Raw genomic sequence first — 14,336 nt, 5'->3', positions numbered from 1 at the left:
TGAAGCTTCTACTAAAAATCCTATTAGGCTCAAGACCTTTGCTATTCAGATTCTATGCAGAATCGACCGCCACTTTTATACTCGATGTGCTACGATTGTGGTGTATACTGTTATAATATAAAATTTCAGGTTTTTATCCATGCAGTTCTCGCGAAACTCCTAAGTTTTAGTTTTCTTAAGAGTAAATTCGTCTTTTTTTATGTGATTTTGCTAATTTAATATTAAATTATCAGCATACAAAATTATTATTAGTTATACAAATTAATAATATGATAGGTAAATGATCCGGTTTAATCTAATTTAGCCCTGCTAGCTTTTAAGAGAGGTGCTCGATTGTCGGGATTTAAGCCCGAATGGCGTCCTCATGCGCCTGCCTGTCCGTGTCTTCCCCGAACACATTTGCGTAGGTACAAATAATAGTATCGTCGTTGTGCATCTTACGTCAATCGCACATGGCGCGAATACATGTTCTTAGAGAAGAGATATTTTGAGTACTCGTAATCGAAACGAGATCCGAGATTTAATCGCGCGCCAACATAAGCACGCTGTCCTCAAGTATTTACGAACATATAATTAATTAATAGTGAACATCGTTTTTGACTTGAAACTCTATCTCACTCAACGGGTTATCTCGTTGAAACTATCTCACATTTGAATTTAACAATGAGAAGAGCAATTGTCACAAATGATACAATTATCTCTTTCTCTCTAAAAGCGTGATCGTCTGTAAAATATATTCATACATTTAACAGCACGTTTTCAACAAGAATTATTCGTATGTAATCTTTTCTAAGATATTCGATACGAGCGCCGAATATCTATTTTTGAATCATCGTTCTTTACGAGATACTTTATTACGACAAGGAAGGCCTCTAGATTTGTCGTTGTGTCTAGAGACCGTCGGTTTCACACGCGTGAAGAAGTGCCGCGAGTGCCACTCTGCCATTGTATCAAATTATTTGTGTCAAACAATATAAAGTAGATACGTGCCGGTACACAGTCTCGGTGCAATTGCACAAACGCCGGCGGCTGATACGGAAACGCGGGCGCATCGCTACCATTCCCCGAAGAGATCAGTGGCGTTATCTCGCGCTTCAACGAAATTGAATTTACACTCGTGAGTGCACGGGATTATACGTTTCGAATTCAAATCCACGATTATCTTGTCTCCCACAAAACCTGTGTGTGTATATTCGCGAAATATATTCAAATACAGGAACATTCGCGCTGACACGGGCATTTTGGCTTGCTTTTTCTTGTCAATTTAATCGCAAATTAAACACTATACTTTATTTTATTCTCTTTTATTGACTTAACTCTTTCTTATTATTATATTATTATCTTTGAGGTACAGGAATATAAGACTCTTCTACGGGAAATTTCAGGCGATTATTTTTAAATTTTGTCGTACAAGTTCTTTAAATACGTAGAAACCGCTCAATCATGCCGCGCTGTTTCCGCGAGTGAATTCATCTGAGACGGCGATGTCGATGACCGCGAAAAATTCGATTTCGCTATAATTACGACGAAACTGATTGGACGCGTTGCGACAGGAAACGTCGGGGCGATTTCTTCGCGATATCTAAATATAGAGCGTCTCCCAGAGACAGAATCCCGCAAATAATTAAAAAGTTGACTGCCGCGTGCGAGGATGAGAGCTTAATGGACGTGGATCGAACGGGAGGGGGATAGGTAACGGTGGCATTTTGACGCGTGCCTCGTCGGATAAATCGTTAATGGAGCCAGAAATCCGAGCCATCTGCGATAATACGGCGAGGATGTGAAGAACCGTAGGAACGCTCGGTATTTCTTTCGGTATCATTTATCCGGCGTGGATTATTCTGCGCATCAATCCCGGCGAAGGCGGACAGACGATTATTTTCCATTATTTGTGAGATGGCATACCGCGTAAAATGGTTTTATGAAAGGAAAATAACATCCAAACGCAGCACGCGTATACACACACACAAGTTATATCCTAACTATAGCAAGCTCAGGTAGAACCGATTTTCGAGACTTATTCTGGCACAAGGATATGTTCCCGAGGAAATTGAATGTCGCCCGTATTAGCAGGGTCCATGTAAGACGGAAATTGTAACTGCTGATTGCACGTAACTTATCCGTGACGAAGGCGCAACTTTTCTCTTCCCCAGTAATCTCGCATGACGCACTTATTTCCTTTCTTACGTTAGAAACAATTGGAATTCGCAGACCTTTTACGCGACCTTTAGTTACTGTTCCGTTATTGATTTCCGGTTAAAGAAATTCATTCTTTTATTTACTATTTTGTTCCGGGAACGTATTTCTTTTTTTACTCACACGTTCACTTGTTCAGGTCATCATAATACGACTCACTTCAAAATTTTGTCAGCGGACGAAAAATTATGAAATTCTTTTCTTAGATTTTGTTGGTTTCACTGTACAAAATGTTCAAGTATCCACGATCATAAAGACATGCACCCACACAGGTAATGAATTTAATGATACGCATAATTTGATAATACACAGTTTTTCTATTGCTCAGAGGTTAAACGGTATTACGATCGAATGATCATAATTCGTATGTGTATGTGTGTTCGCATATTGCTTACCTTTTATTTTATATACTAGAATACCACATAGCGCGCGCTTCGCGCCTTTTCGTTGTATTTACAATTTATATTATAATACTAGTTTTTACAAATTATATTTCCAGCAAACACAATGTTACATATAACGTACATGTTAGTTGTAATACGACATTTGTAATGTACAAGTTTGTCTATAAAAATTATATTTTTGTGATAATCTAAAGAATACATTAATAACATTTTTAAAGAAAATCTGTTTCTCGATTTACCAGCTACTAATGGTTTTTTTACTGGAAACATCATAAATTTCTGTTGCTTACAATTTTCGAAAATTTTATTCGCAGTAAAAGAAAGTTAAGGACAAAAAGTAAGAGCTAGCACAAACATATTTCAAATAGTCAATTTAGAAAAAAGGGAGAGTTTTTTTATTTACTGCCATTGTGGGATTTACTGCTTGAGAAGAATTCCTTTTTTCTCAAACATAAACGTTCTCTCCGTCTGAATACAGAATACTGAATTCTTTGAAATTAGAATGTATTATATCTTCGACTCAATCTTGAAACTCAATCTTGAAAAAGATAACATTGTTCTTGTGTGAATAGTTTTATGACCTGCGATATAAGTGGTAAACCTTAAGCAGTAAATAACGATGACAGTGAATAAAAGAACTTTCCCTTTTTTCTAAATTGACTATTTGATATATGTTTGTGCTAGCTCTTACTGTTTGTCCTTAACTTTTTCTTATTGCGAACAAAATTTTCGAAAACTGTAAGCAACGGAAATTTATGATGTTTCCAGTAAAAAAACCATTAGAAGCTGGAAAACATTTAACATATAAATTTATTTATTATTTACATATTTACATATTTTATATACATATACATATAACATTGTGTTTGCTGGGATTACAGTAAATATCAAATTTATATTATAAAAGCTGAGAGAGACTCTAATATATATATGTATATATATATATATATATATATATATATATATATATATATATATATATATATATATATATATATACACACACATATATATTAGAGTCTCTCTCAGCTTTTATAATATAAATTAGGATCCTTCTCTCACATCGAGCTTCTACGTTAATTAATACGTAATGATTCCAATGTTGCTTTTAACCGAGTAACATAAGAATTGCCTAAACTAGAAATCTTTCCGTTACGCATTATGTTCATTTAATAAATTATGCACGTACATCGGCGGTAAGTGATATCCGAATAAATCTGCAATACACGACGCAGCGCGAAAACGAGACGCACACCGATGACGTGAAATACGACAGACAAAATCAACGTTTATTTTATCTTAGATTGAGCAAACGCGAATAAGAACATCATTATCGTAATCTGTTATTCATGTGATTAATATTGCACACCACAAGAACTGTTAACGACGAAAATAAACGTGCGCGCTACGATATATTTCAAAGCCGGATAATATTGTTTTAGACTCGATCGAGGCTGTGATCGAGATTTCGCATAATTGAGAGGCAAAACATCGAACAAAGAATAATTAGCGGATACACGCCTTTCGGGCGGTCATCTGGTAAAACCTCGGGTAAAATTTAAATATTAGTTTAGTGACAGTTTAATGTCTGCGCTTTGGCACGGCTCTGCGCCGATCCGGCTTGAATCTTCAGTAACGATGTTGAAACCAAGCTTATGATACGCTCAGACAAGTCAGCCATAAATAACGACGGTTAATATCGTTTTTCTCACCTTTATTACAACAAATAACTAATATCCTTTTTCCTCTCTCTCTTTCTCTCTCTCTTGAGCCGAGGACGTTTCATATTCGAGCAGATATAGTTCGTTCATCCTGAAAGAACTATACACAGACGAGGGGGAAGAAAACGATATAAACAAATCAACAAACGCGTCTATGAAAAACATATACGTAAAGAGAATATTGTAGTTCTTTTTCATAAAAATTCTTTCCAATTCTGCTATGTTTTCAATAGTATACGAATAGACTGTCAGTAAGGCCTTTATCTTGCTAAGGAACATAGTAAACTTTGCTAGTAGACTTTGCTAGAAACGCAGCAAATGTTTTACTAGCATATTTCAGTTCCTAGGATACACACAAGTAGCACATATGAAATGAAAGGATAATGAATTACCGCAGAATATCGCAGAATGATTCCTCGCATAAAAAATCCTATAGCAATATTTACTATAAAATTCTCTCCGTGTAGGCCGCAAAACCAATTGCGAGTCCTCAAAGAAAGTTCGACGCGAAAGAAACTCCATTCCGTCATGCACGTTTGTCAACGATACAGTCAAAAGTCCACGCATCATTAAAACTTCGTAACTGGGACACCTGTCGAACGCTCACACGTTCTTGTCACCAAGGAATCGCGTCACTCGTAAGTTTCGGTAGGCCGACCAGACAAGACGAGACGGAGCTGTAAAAATAGGAAATAATACTTAGGTCGCCGGTACGATAGCCGGCGGCGAGAAATAATTATGACATTGAACACGTGCCAAGCAAAGCTGAAAATGACATTAATACTCTCATGTTATGATAATAGCAACGGTATAATACGAAATGATAGATGTCTCCTCGAGTGAATTGTGTCGTCTCCTACATTTCTAACGTTGATTTAACGCGCGTTCTTGAATTACACGCGACAATGTTTATTTTGTTAGCCATGACGCGTTACAATATATATATACAATCTCTCGCTACTTTTCCATCGCTGATAAAATCACAAACGACGTAGTCACTGCTACGCCACGGAACTGAACCGAGCATTGTTTTTAAATGTATAATTAATAAACAAGAAAAGCAACCGTAAGCGAGAACATTCCGCGCGTCATTTCCACGATGGCTTGCACGTTCGAATGATAAATCTCCAAGTCTGCCAGCGTGATCTATCACACCACTTCCTCAAGAAGCTTCCAAGGCGTGCGTTCTGCCGATGCACGTCGCTCTCCGAGGAGGCGATTCATCGCGCATCGCAGACTCAAATCCGAGTCGGCCAATTCGTCATTGAGCAGCTTCGAATCGGGAAAGCTGGGGCTAATTTGGACCGAAGGAGCCGCGCGTGGCTCGAGTCCCGAGCGACAGCGCGCCAGAAGATTTTTACGAAAGCGCGACAGACACGCACGAGGGACGTCGGGGAACACCCGCGGAGAGGAGGACGACGGACGTTGGACGGACGGACGAACGGACGGTGTGCAGAAGGTAAACGGAGGCGGACGGCACGAGCGAAGCCGAGGAAGAGGGAGCAAAAAGAGCCGCGCAGGCGCCGGCCTAACGTGGAGAACGCTCGACGTCCGCGTGGCGCGAGTTAGAACTTGACTTGGTGCTTTCAGTCTTGGCCCGTCCCTTCGTCCATCCTCGTCCTTGCCAGGCAAGAGAGAGAAAGAGAGAGAGGGAGAGAAAGAAAGGGAGAGAGAAGGAGAGAGAGAGAGAGAGCAGCCCCTACGGCGGGACCCTGCGTCAGTACCCCGCCGAAGCCGGCTGACAGAAGGAAAGTATGCATTCGGAGTCTCGACCGATCGTAGGAAGAAGGACGCGGTGTCGAGGAGCACCCTGCACGATCCACCGACCGAGCCGGCTCACTGTTCACCAGCAATTACGAAGAGCACCGCGATGAAGAAGACCACGCGTCGTCCACGTGCCTTCTGCGAGCTCACAGCAACGTGACTCCACGTGTCTCCAACAAAGTGTGAGAGCTCGTCCTCCAGGCAAAATTTCGAATTTAACTCTGCGAGCAACTTTCACGTCAACGTTTTTAGACTGGTGTCATTGTCTCTACTGCGAAATTTTAGGCAAAGATGAGATTGCTGAGTTGAGAATAATTCAGAAGTAACAATCATACTGTGAAATCCGGAGATATCCGGATATATCGGAAGAATAGTATTCTGCCAAGTCGAAGGAAATCTGCAAGCTGCGCCTGTTACCGATCGATGTGGACGATCGCGACATGTCGCAGGAGATTTTGCCGCGTGGGGAGGCAGCCACGATTGCAATGAGCGGTGCTCACGTGTCAAAAAGGAGCAGCCGTGCTCAACGTCGTTGGCGTATCCTGGCACGAGCGCTGACCGGCTCACCGGAACCGGCCGGCAGCGACTCCGAGGAAGAGGTCTCGGTGCGACGGTTCACCAGTTTCGGCTTGCTCAAGTGTACACTGCTGGAGAACACGCTGGCGGACGGCGAGTCCAGCTGGTGCGAGTATTCGACCGAGCTAGACGGCCGACTTTACGACGTGCAGGTACGGCGAATCAGCAAATGCTTCACGGCGAGCGAACTGATCGGTTTCAACAACACCGGCAACGTATGCGTCTGGCCGTCCGAGGAGTGTCTGGCCTACTACTTGCTGAGGAACCGCAGCCTTTGCCGGAACCGGAGCGTCCTTGAACTCGGTGGCGGCATGAGCTGCCTGGCCGGCGTCCTCGCGGCCAAGTACTGCAATCCCAGCGCCGTGACACTCACAGACGGCAACGTGACCAGCGTGGACAACGTGCGTTGCATCGTCGACAGGAACGACATGACGGATCTGGTGGAGTGCGGCGTCGTGCAGTGGGCTCGGGCCGCCAGGGCTCTCAGACAGGCGGCGGTCAATGGTAACCGCGTTAAGGTGAACGCTTAAACCTGACCTGACACCGAAAGATCGCTCGATAGTCCCATGCGAAAAGAAGTTTTGCCGGATTAAGCAAATTTCTGGTGAAACATTAAGGAACCTTCCGATTGAAGTTGCCAGAGTTCTGTTCGAGTTAGCAAGATTTCTGGTTAACTCGAGCAGAATTCTGGTAACATCAGTCGAAATTTTCTGGTTCGTTCATATTTCACCAGAGATTGCTTTAGTCCAGCCAAACTTTTTTTCTACAAATTAAGCTCGAGGTTACTATTACTGCGGGTATTAGCAACTGTCAAAACAACTCATCGAGACGTTAGGGTCGGCTCGAACAAATGAGGATTAACGAAATTGCATTGAAAATAAAATTCTTGAATTTGATATTGAGCAAATACTCGATAAAGTTCGAAAATAGCATTGTTATAGATCTTTGAAGCCTTCTCCTCAGTTCGGCCTTTAATTAATGATGGCATTCATAATTTGCTCTTAAATTGTATCGTTAATACGTTAACATATTGAAAAGTGGCATCTTTATTTTTACGACATCAAACGCGCCATTTTTTCAGAAGCCATATTTTGCCAAATTTCTGCAAAGAGCGTAATATAAAATACATGTGAAAGAAGCGTATTCTCAAAGCGATATTGTCGGGGCAATATCGTAGCGCGACAGGGATGTTCCAACGATGAAACGCGGCCACAAAGACGGGAAATTAAATATTGAATATGTTAATGAAAAAAAGTATTTTTTACTCTGAAATCACGCGGTCTCTGCATTGCATAAAGATGCGTCCTATCATTGATTAAAAGCGGAAAAATTATATTATTATAAAAATTATATTATATTTAAAATTAATAAAAATTAATAAAGTGAATAAATAAATAGATAATAAATTAATAAAAATTAATAATATTAATAAAAATTAATTATATTGTAAATTTCCATGATAATGAAAAATACGCCGGTTTTCTTCCTTTTTCTTTACGAAACACGTACTCTATTCTCAAATTCTCGAATTTGCAATAGCGTTTATGGATACTGGAAATTCAGCGCGGTTTCGCGACAAATATGAAGCGTTCGAATTCGTATGAGTTCCGAGGATCTGTCAGTGACATTGGGAATTGAAGGGTCAACTTCGTACTTCGCTAATCGCGGCACAGAATTCAGTCTGGTCGCCGACCCCGCGGTCGAATAATACGTCCGTAAAGTCCAACTCCGATGCCGACGTGATCTGCATCGGTGCCGAGGACGATGACGAGAGCCCGCTAACCGAGTCGACGGATCATCGGATATCGACACGCCCGGCTTCGCGGTCGCACGTCCTGACGAGCGCGCTGCTCGTCGCCACGATCAATGAGTCATCGCGGTCATCGCGAGTCGATGAATGGAAAAATTAAGGCTTCGCCGAGGAAATGCAGCCGGGAATTGCGATCCTAGAATAGATGGTGGATCGATGGAAAACGACGATTCGCGATCGCTCAATTACGAATAGTCCGTGTAGTCGTCGCGAAATCCGACGGCGGGATCCGTGACCGTTTTCGAGGAATTCACCTCTGTAAAAGTTAGAGAAAATTTGAGGGCGCAAGAGAAATTCAAAAAGTTTGACTAACGACTATACAAAAAATTTATTAATTTACGATTTGTACATGGAAAAAAGATATGATGCATGTAATCAGACGTATCTAGTGAACAGTATAGTCGCATCTCCCTTGTTACCTAGTTATTTTTATGGTAATATGTATGGTTGATATGATACACATTTACTTTGCATCAATCGCGCGTAGATCTGGCAGCCAGATGTGGCAACCAGAAATTGTTCGGAATGACTACTATGGATACTTCCTAGTTTGATCAGGAATATCATCACTATAACTCAGCAATTGCTCTGTTGATAGTAAAATATGGAATAACTAATTATAATATCAACAATCATATAATTAATTGTTCCATATTTATTATTGATCTGGTTGGCACAACCAAATTTACGTGTGGACTAACCATACTGTTTGTTCTGTATACATATGATCATTTCTCTAAAAAGCTTGATGCACCAAGCGTCATGTCTCCGCAAGATACGCGTCGCGAAAGCTTTCTGTTATGAAACACGTACTACGTTATGGGGTCACGTAAGAAAGACACGCGCTGTCATGACATATTATGAGATGCCATTATATCATGATATAGCTGTTACGGACCGCCGAGAGGATACATTAGAAAATATTCATTCCGCATGAAAAATTATGCCACGCCTGAATCGCTTCTGGATCTTTCGAACAAAAATTCAATGTTCACGTCGCTAAAACACATAAGTTGGCATCAAAAGTTACGAGGTTAATCAATTAATGTCCCACACTACAGATATATAATTATTAGTAACGCACAAAAATTTTCTTCAGACAACACCTTTGATTTCAGTGTAACACATTTGATATGCGCGGCATGACTGATTTCTCTACATTTTTTACGCCGTTCGCGAAAAAGATCAAAGAAGATGCGGATAGGAGGGATCACATCTCGTCATAGCGTTTCTCGGTATAAGCGTATCGGAGACCACCCACACGAAATCCCCGTGTGATCATTGTGATGCTCGCCCCAGATATATAGACGCGTCATTCGAACACTTCCGGCTAAAGCTCAGCTCCATTTCCTGTTGCCTTCATAATGTAGCCTCTGCGTTCTTCCGGTCACTCTCGACGTTCCACGCAATTGGCATCTTTTTCGTGGGAAATTTTCGCTCGAACAGTACCGATCCGAGACCGTACCGACGCTGAAATCGGAAATTTATCGCGATCGACCGAGATTAATTGCAAAAGCAGACGTTTGTCTGTTCGCGTCTATTTACGCGGGGACTCCCGTCGACTTTATCTGAAAAGTTCGACGTTGAATGATAGAACGTCGTTTTCTATGTGTCCGACATTCACGATCGAGCTATTCTGGACGTTTCCTCTTTCGCTCATTAAAGCTAATATACGATTCGATCGTCCATCTGTGTCACACATAAATAATAACAACCAAAACGAAAGTACCGTGCGAGCACGATGGTCATTTTACTATTCAAGTATCAGTTGAAGCCGCAAATCGCATCGTAGATGTGATCATGATTAATATGTTGATATCTCTTTAATTTATGACCGTCTTCTCGGAACCGCATCTCGTGCGAAAAACCGACATATCTTCTGCGACGATTGCTTTTTCCACGATAAGATGCATTATACGAATCGTGTTTTATTTCTAACGACGCGTTGGAAATCTCTCTCGAATCGTATCTTGTATGAAAAACACCGACACATCCTCTGCAGCGGATTACTTTTTCCATAGTAAAGTACATTATGCAAATTATTGGGTTGATCCATAAGTCCGTGCGGATTTTTAAACAACATTGAAATGCGTTTTATTCTTATTAAAAGTATAATTTTAATCGATAATATATACATTCTGTTCAATCTTTTGCTATTTTTCACGTAACTTCCTTATTTTCTTCTCGTAAAACTCTTATGTTTTTCCGGCAAAGAAACGTTCCAAATAATCTTTTACATCTCTTAAAGAAACGAGGTTTATATCGTCAAGGGAGTTCTGTAAATGAACGAAACAGATGATAATCAGAAAGGACAATGTCAGGTGAACATGATGGGTGAGGCAGAACATTTCAGTCTACTTTAACAATTTTTGCAGAAGTAAAAAAACATAATGCGTCAGAAAAACTCATTACTGCCTTTTCCACTTTCAAGCCGCAACAAAAACAATTGTACTTTTTTAAACATTGTCACTTACACCACAAAATACGTTCTGAAATGTCAAAGCGTACATATAGCGTATACATATGGCCACATAACTTCATGGAATTATCCTCTTAATGCCAACACGTGAATGCCAACTAGACAAAAATTCGCATGAACTTATGGATCGACCCAATACGTTTCATTTCTAACGACATTAGAAATTCTCGCGACGCGTTACGTTGGACAGTGACTTGAATCAAAATTCGCGGACGTATGCTAGTGGCTTGATCCTGTTCCTGGTAACCAGACTGAAATCTGGATTCCCGATTGTGATTTCTCTATGTAGACCCGGACGGCTGACAGCGACGAAGACGCGCGATTACCGTCGAGCCTCTACGACATGATCCTCTGCGCTGACTGTCTCTTCTTCGACGACGCGCGACTGGACCTAGTGGAGACTATCTACGGCTGGCTGGCCGATGACGGGGTCGCCCTGGTGATGGCACCCAGACGCGGCACGACATTCCAGAAGTTCGCCGAGGCGTCCATCAGACGCGGCTTCATAGCGCGCCAGACGGAACGATACGACGATACGGTCTGGTTGAGGCATCTGCAGCTGTTGCAGAATAATCCGGAGTATTGCCCAGATCTGCACTACCCGGTGCTGCTGGAACTCACCAAACAGAAGAAGACGTCGCCTGGATGATGGGGCTCGATCGAAGACGACGAGGACGATCAACCGGACGAGAGCGTCAGCGAGGGATAAGAAAAAGTGTTTGCGACAGTTTCTGATTCGCCGGCTGGATCGTATGCACTTTATTCGCGCTCATAGCAGAGGTTGTGTGAAGAGAATGAATGTACTTTCCTTCCTCTCTCCCCCCTCTTTCCCTCCCCGAGCGGAGACCTACGCTATACGTAGAGTTGTACAAGACTGCAGTCTATGTCGTCAAGGCAATGCCAAGGCCGACATGTTATTCGTGCGTCCGATTAAGCGTTTAGCGCTCGTGTGCATCCGCGGATCGATCTGCCGCTCGTACGCATCGTTCCACATCGTCGCTAGTGCCGCAAAAAAAAAGAGTCCGAGAGGGTAGGTTTTTATATTATGCGCGAGGATTGAAGAGGTTTGTGTAGCCGATCTCCGCTTCGTTAATTAATCCGCACGTTGAGTGCGCGCGGTTGATATTCTCGATCGAACTCGCATCCCGTACAAGAATCCAAGAGTACAAATGTTAATAATATTTGTACTTTCGACGTTTCACACACTTATTCGGACTTAATGATGCGTAAATTGATATACAGCCGATGTGTATTTGTCACTTCGATTTGTAGCGCATTTCGCAGCGCGATTGTTTGTAGCGAATAATGCGCCGAGTGACGCGAGCAGTTCTATAATCTTTCGCCTTAAATTAATCCGCCGTATCGTAGGTCGTGAATATTAGTCTCACACGTAGCAGGTGAGACTTTTGGCACCACTTTACACGCAGCGTGTAGTGCGACGAAGAGCGTAAGAATGTCGAGCGGAAACTTTCCAAACGAGTGGACTCGTCTCTGACGAAGGGGGAGGGAGGCAGAATTCGGAACTTATAGGCAATTTCGGGTCATCCGTTTGAGGTATTTCTTTCACGTAGTACGGACGAGATGAAGACTGTGTCGCGGAATGAGGTTAGTCGTCGGTTCGACAAAGACGTGGAAGAGATTAATGCTGCCGATTTAACGTTACAAGAAAGAAGTTACGAGATAAAACTACGAATTATCAGTTCGTTCCAAGATAAATATGACGGTGTCTGCCACACCCGTATTGTTCTTTGCTCGGGCTTAAAGCGTGACCGTTGACTGGGAGGACTCTTCTTAGGCGTACCTGATTTTATATCATGCCGGCTGCAAACGTCGCGACGAGGCGATCGACTTTCGGATCTGATGCCGCAGATTAAAAGGTCAAAGTACTAATATCTGCACCTAATTCTCGGCATTCTTATTTCTTCTGGCCTCCAAATTAGTTCGGAAGGGCAAATTTAAATACTCGAGTTTAATGGGAAATAAAAAGAAGAAATAAAAACGTCTAGGATTAGGAGCATTGATATTTTTACCTTAGAACATCATTTATAACGGCGAGACAATAGTCGTAAGTTTCTCGATCGTCAGTCCGGGACCCCGACATTAAGTAGATAGCTCGAAGTACTTCTCGAGATCGTCGTTCATCGCAGCCGGCAGGACCAATGGTAAAGACCGGGTAGTATTTAAATACTGGGCTATGTAACTGCTAGGCATCCGTATTGTTTCTAGCGAATTCTGTTCATCGCAAACTTGCGCTAACAAATATCCTCGTGGATTATTGGGAGAATCTAGTGTCAATATATTACCAATTAAACAGATGCTATTGAGGGTCCAAAAAAATGTGCGTGTGTGTATGTTTGTGAGAGGAGTCAAGTGGCACAGAAAAAAAAGAATGTCGACATTTGTCGATTCGGCGATAAACTCGGGAGAGATCCAAAGTGTCAATAAAATATTGATTATTACGCTTGTTACACTATAGATACACTGCTATAATTGGCACTATATAATTGCCAGAGAAGTTTAAGGACATCCATGAGGGAACGACTTTTACGCAGGTCGATTTGACAAGGGGTGTATAGTGATTTATTTATTTATTTATTTATGCTCGTATATATTTATACATCTTATGATGACAAATTTCTCGAATAGTTATTAGATACTTCCGAGAGCGTTCTGAACCCATTACCTCAAAGGACCAATCATATATATATATATATATATATATATAGTTAAGTCTAGTCAGATCCACCAAACTTCCATTGTTACGTACCTACTTACGTAGATTAGATGTGATTAGATAAAGAAAGTCGCTCTTTCCACTCGTGTAACACGGCGAGCTATAACGAATAGGGAGAAAGTTAAATGATCGCACCACGTAGAATAAAGGGTTAATTTTATATGAAAAAAAGAAAATGAAGAAAGGGTTAATCTTTTCTCACGTGCGATTGTCCTTTTTCTGAGGTTCAGGTCACCATAGCCATAGAAGAGAAGGTTTTTTTCGATCCACATCCGCTAGGTGGAGAATTTATGGACTCTTTGTAGCCCTGGAGAGTTGTTGTGTACACGTGCGTTATGCGCATGAGAGAAAATCTCCATAGTAATAAACTATTTTCACTTAGAGCGCCGCCTTTTACCCCTGCCCGTCGTTGTACTTGCGTCGCGTGATAATGAAAACACATGATTGATAACAGAGCGCGATCGCGCACCGGTACACGTCGGAATAAGTAATACCATACGTTCAACATTCGTCCAGCATGTCCTGTGCCTTCCTCTCTATCGTGTAATAGCTATATTTGCTCGCCTCGATTCTCTGCCTATGTAATCAACTATACATGTACGTAAATATCCCTGTCTCCTCCTCTCTTTCTCTCTCTTTCTGCACATTTGCC

General features: G+C 41.7%; 2 protein-coding genes across 2 annotated transcripts in view; both read left to right on the top strand.

Annotated features, from left to right (window-relative positions):
* Positions 1-14,336, top strand: part of LOC116841733 (WW domain-binding protein 4) — a 39,083-nt gene that overhangs the window by 6,777 nt on the left and 17,970 nt on the right. The window lies entirely within an intron of this gene.
* On the top strand, positions 3,650-14,067 carry LOC116841734 (calmodulin-lysine N-methyltransferase). The gene is made up of 2 exons (XM_032810042.1): positions 3,650-7,179; positions 11,240-14,067. The coding sequence occupies exons 1-2, from the start codon at positions 6,526-6,528 to the stop codon at positions 11,597-11,599; spliced, it is 1,014 nt and encodes a 337-aa protein (XP_032665933.1). The 5' UTR covers positions 3,650-6,525; the 3' UTR covers positions 11,600-14,067.

Source organism: Odontomachus brunneus, unplaced genomic scaffold (assembly GCF_010583005.1).
Source record: "Odontomachus brunneus isolate Ranch 3 - 2012 unplaced genomic scaffold, Obru_v1 Obru_scaffold_018, whole genome shotgun sequence".
NCBI lineage: Eukaryota > Metazoa > Arthropoda > Insecta > Hymenoptera > Formicidae > Odontomachus > Odontomachus brunneus.
Note: the sequence above shows the minus strand (reverse complement) of the source record. Positions and strands in the feature narration are given on the sequence as shown.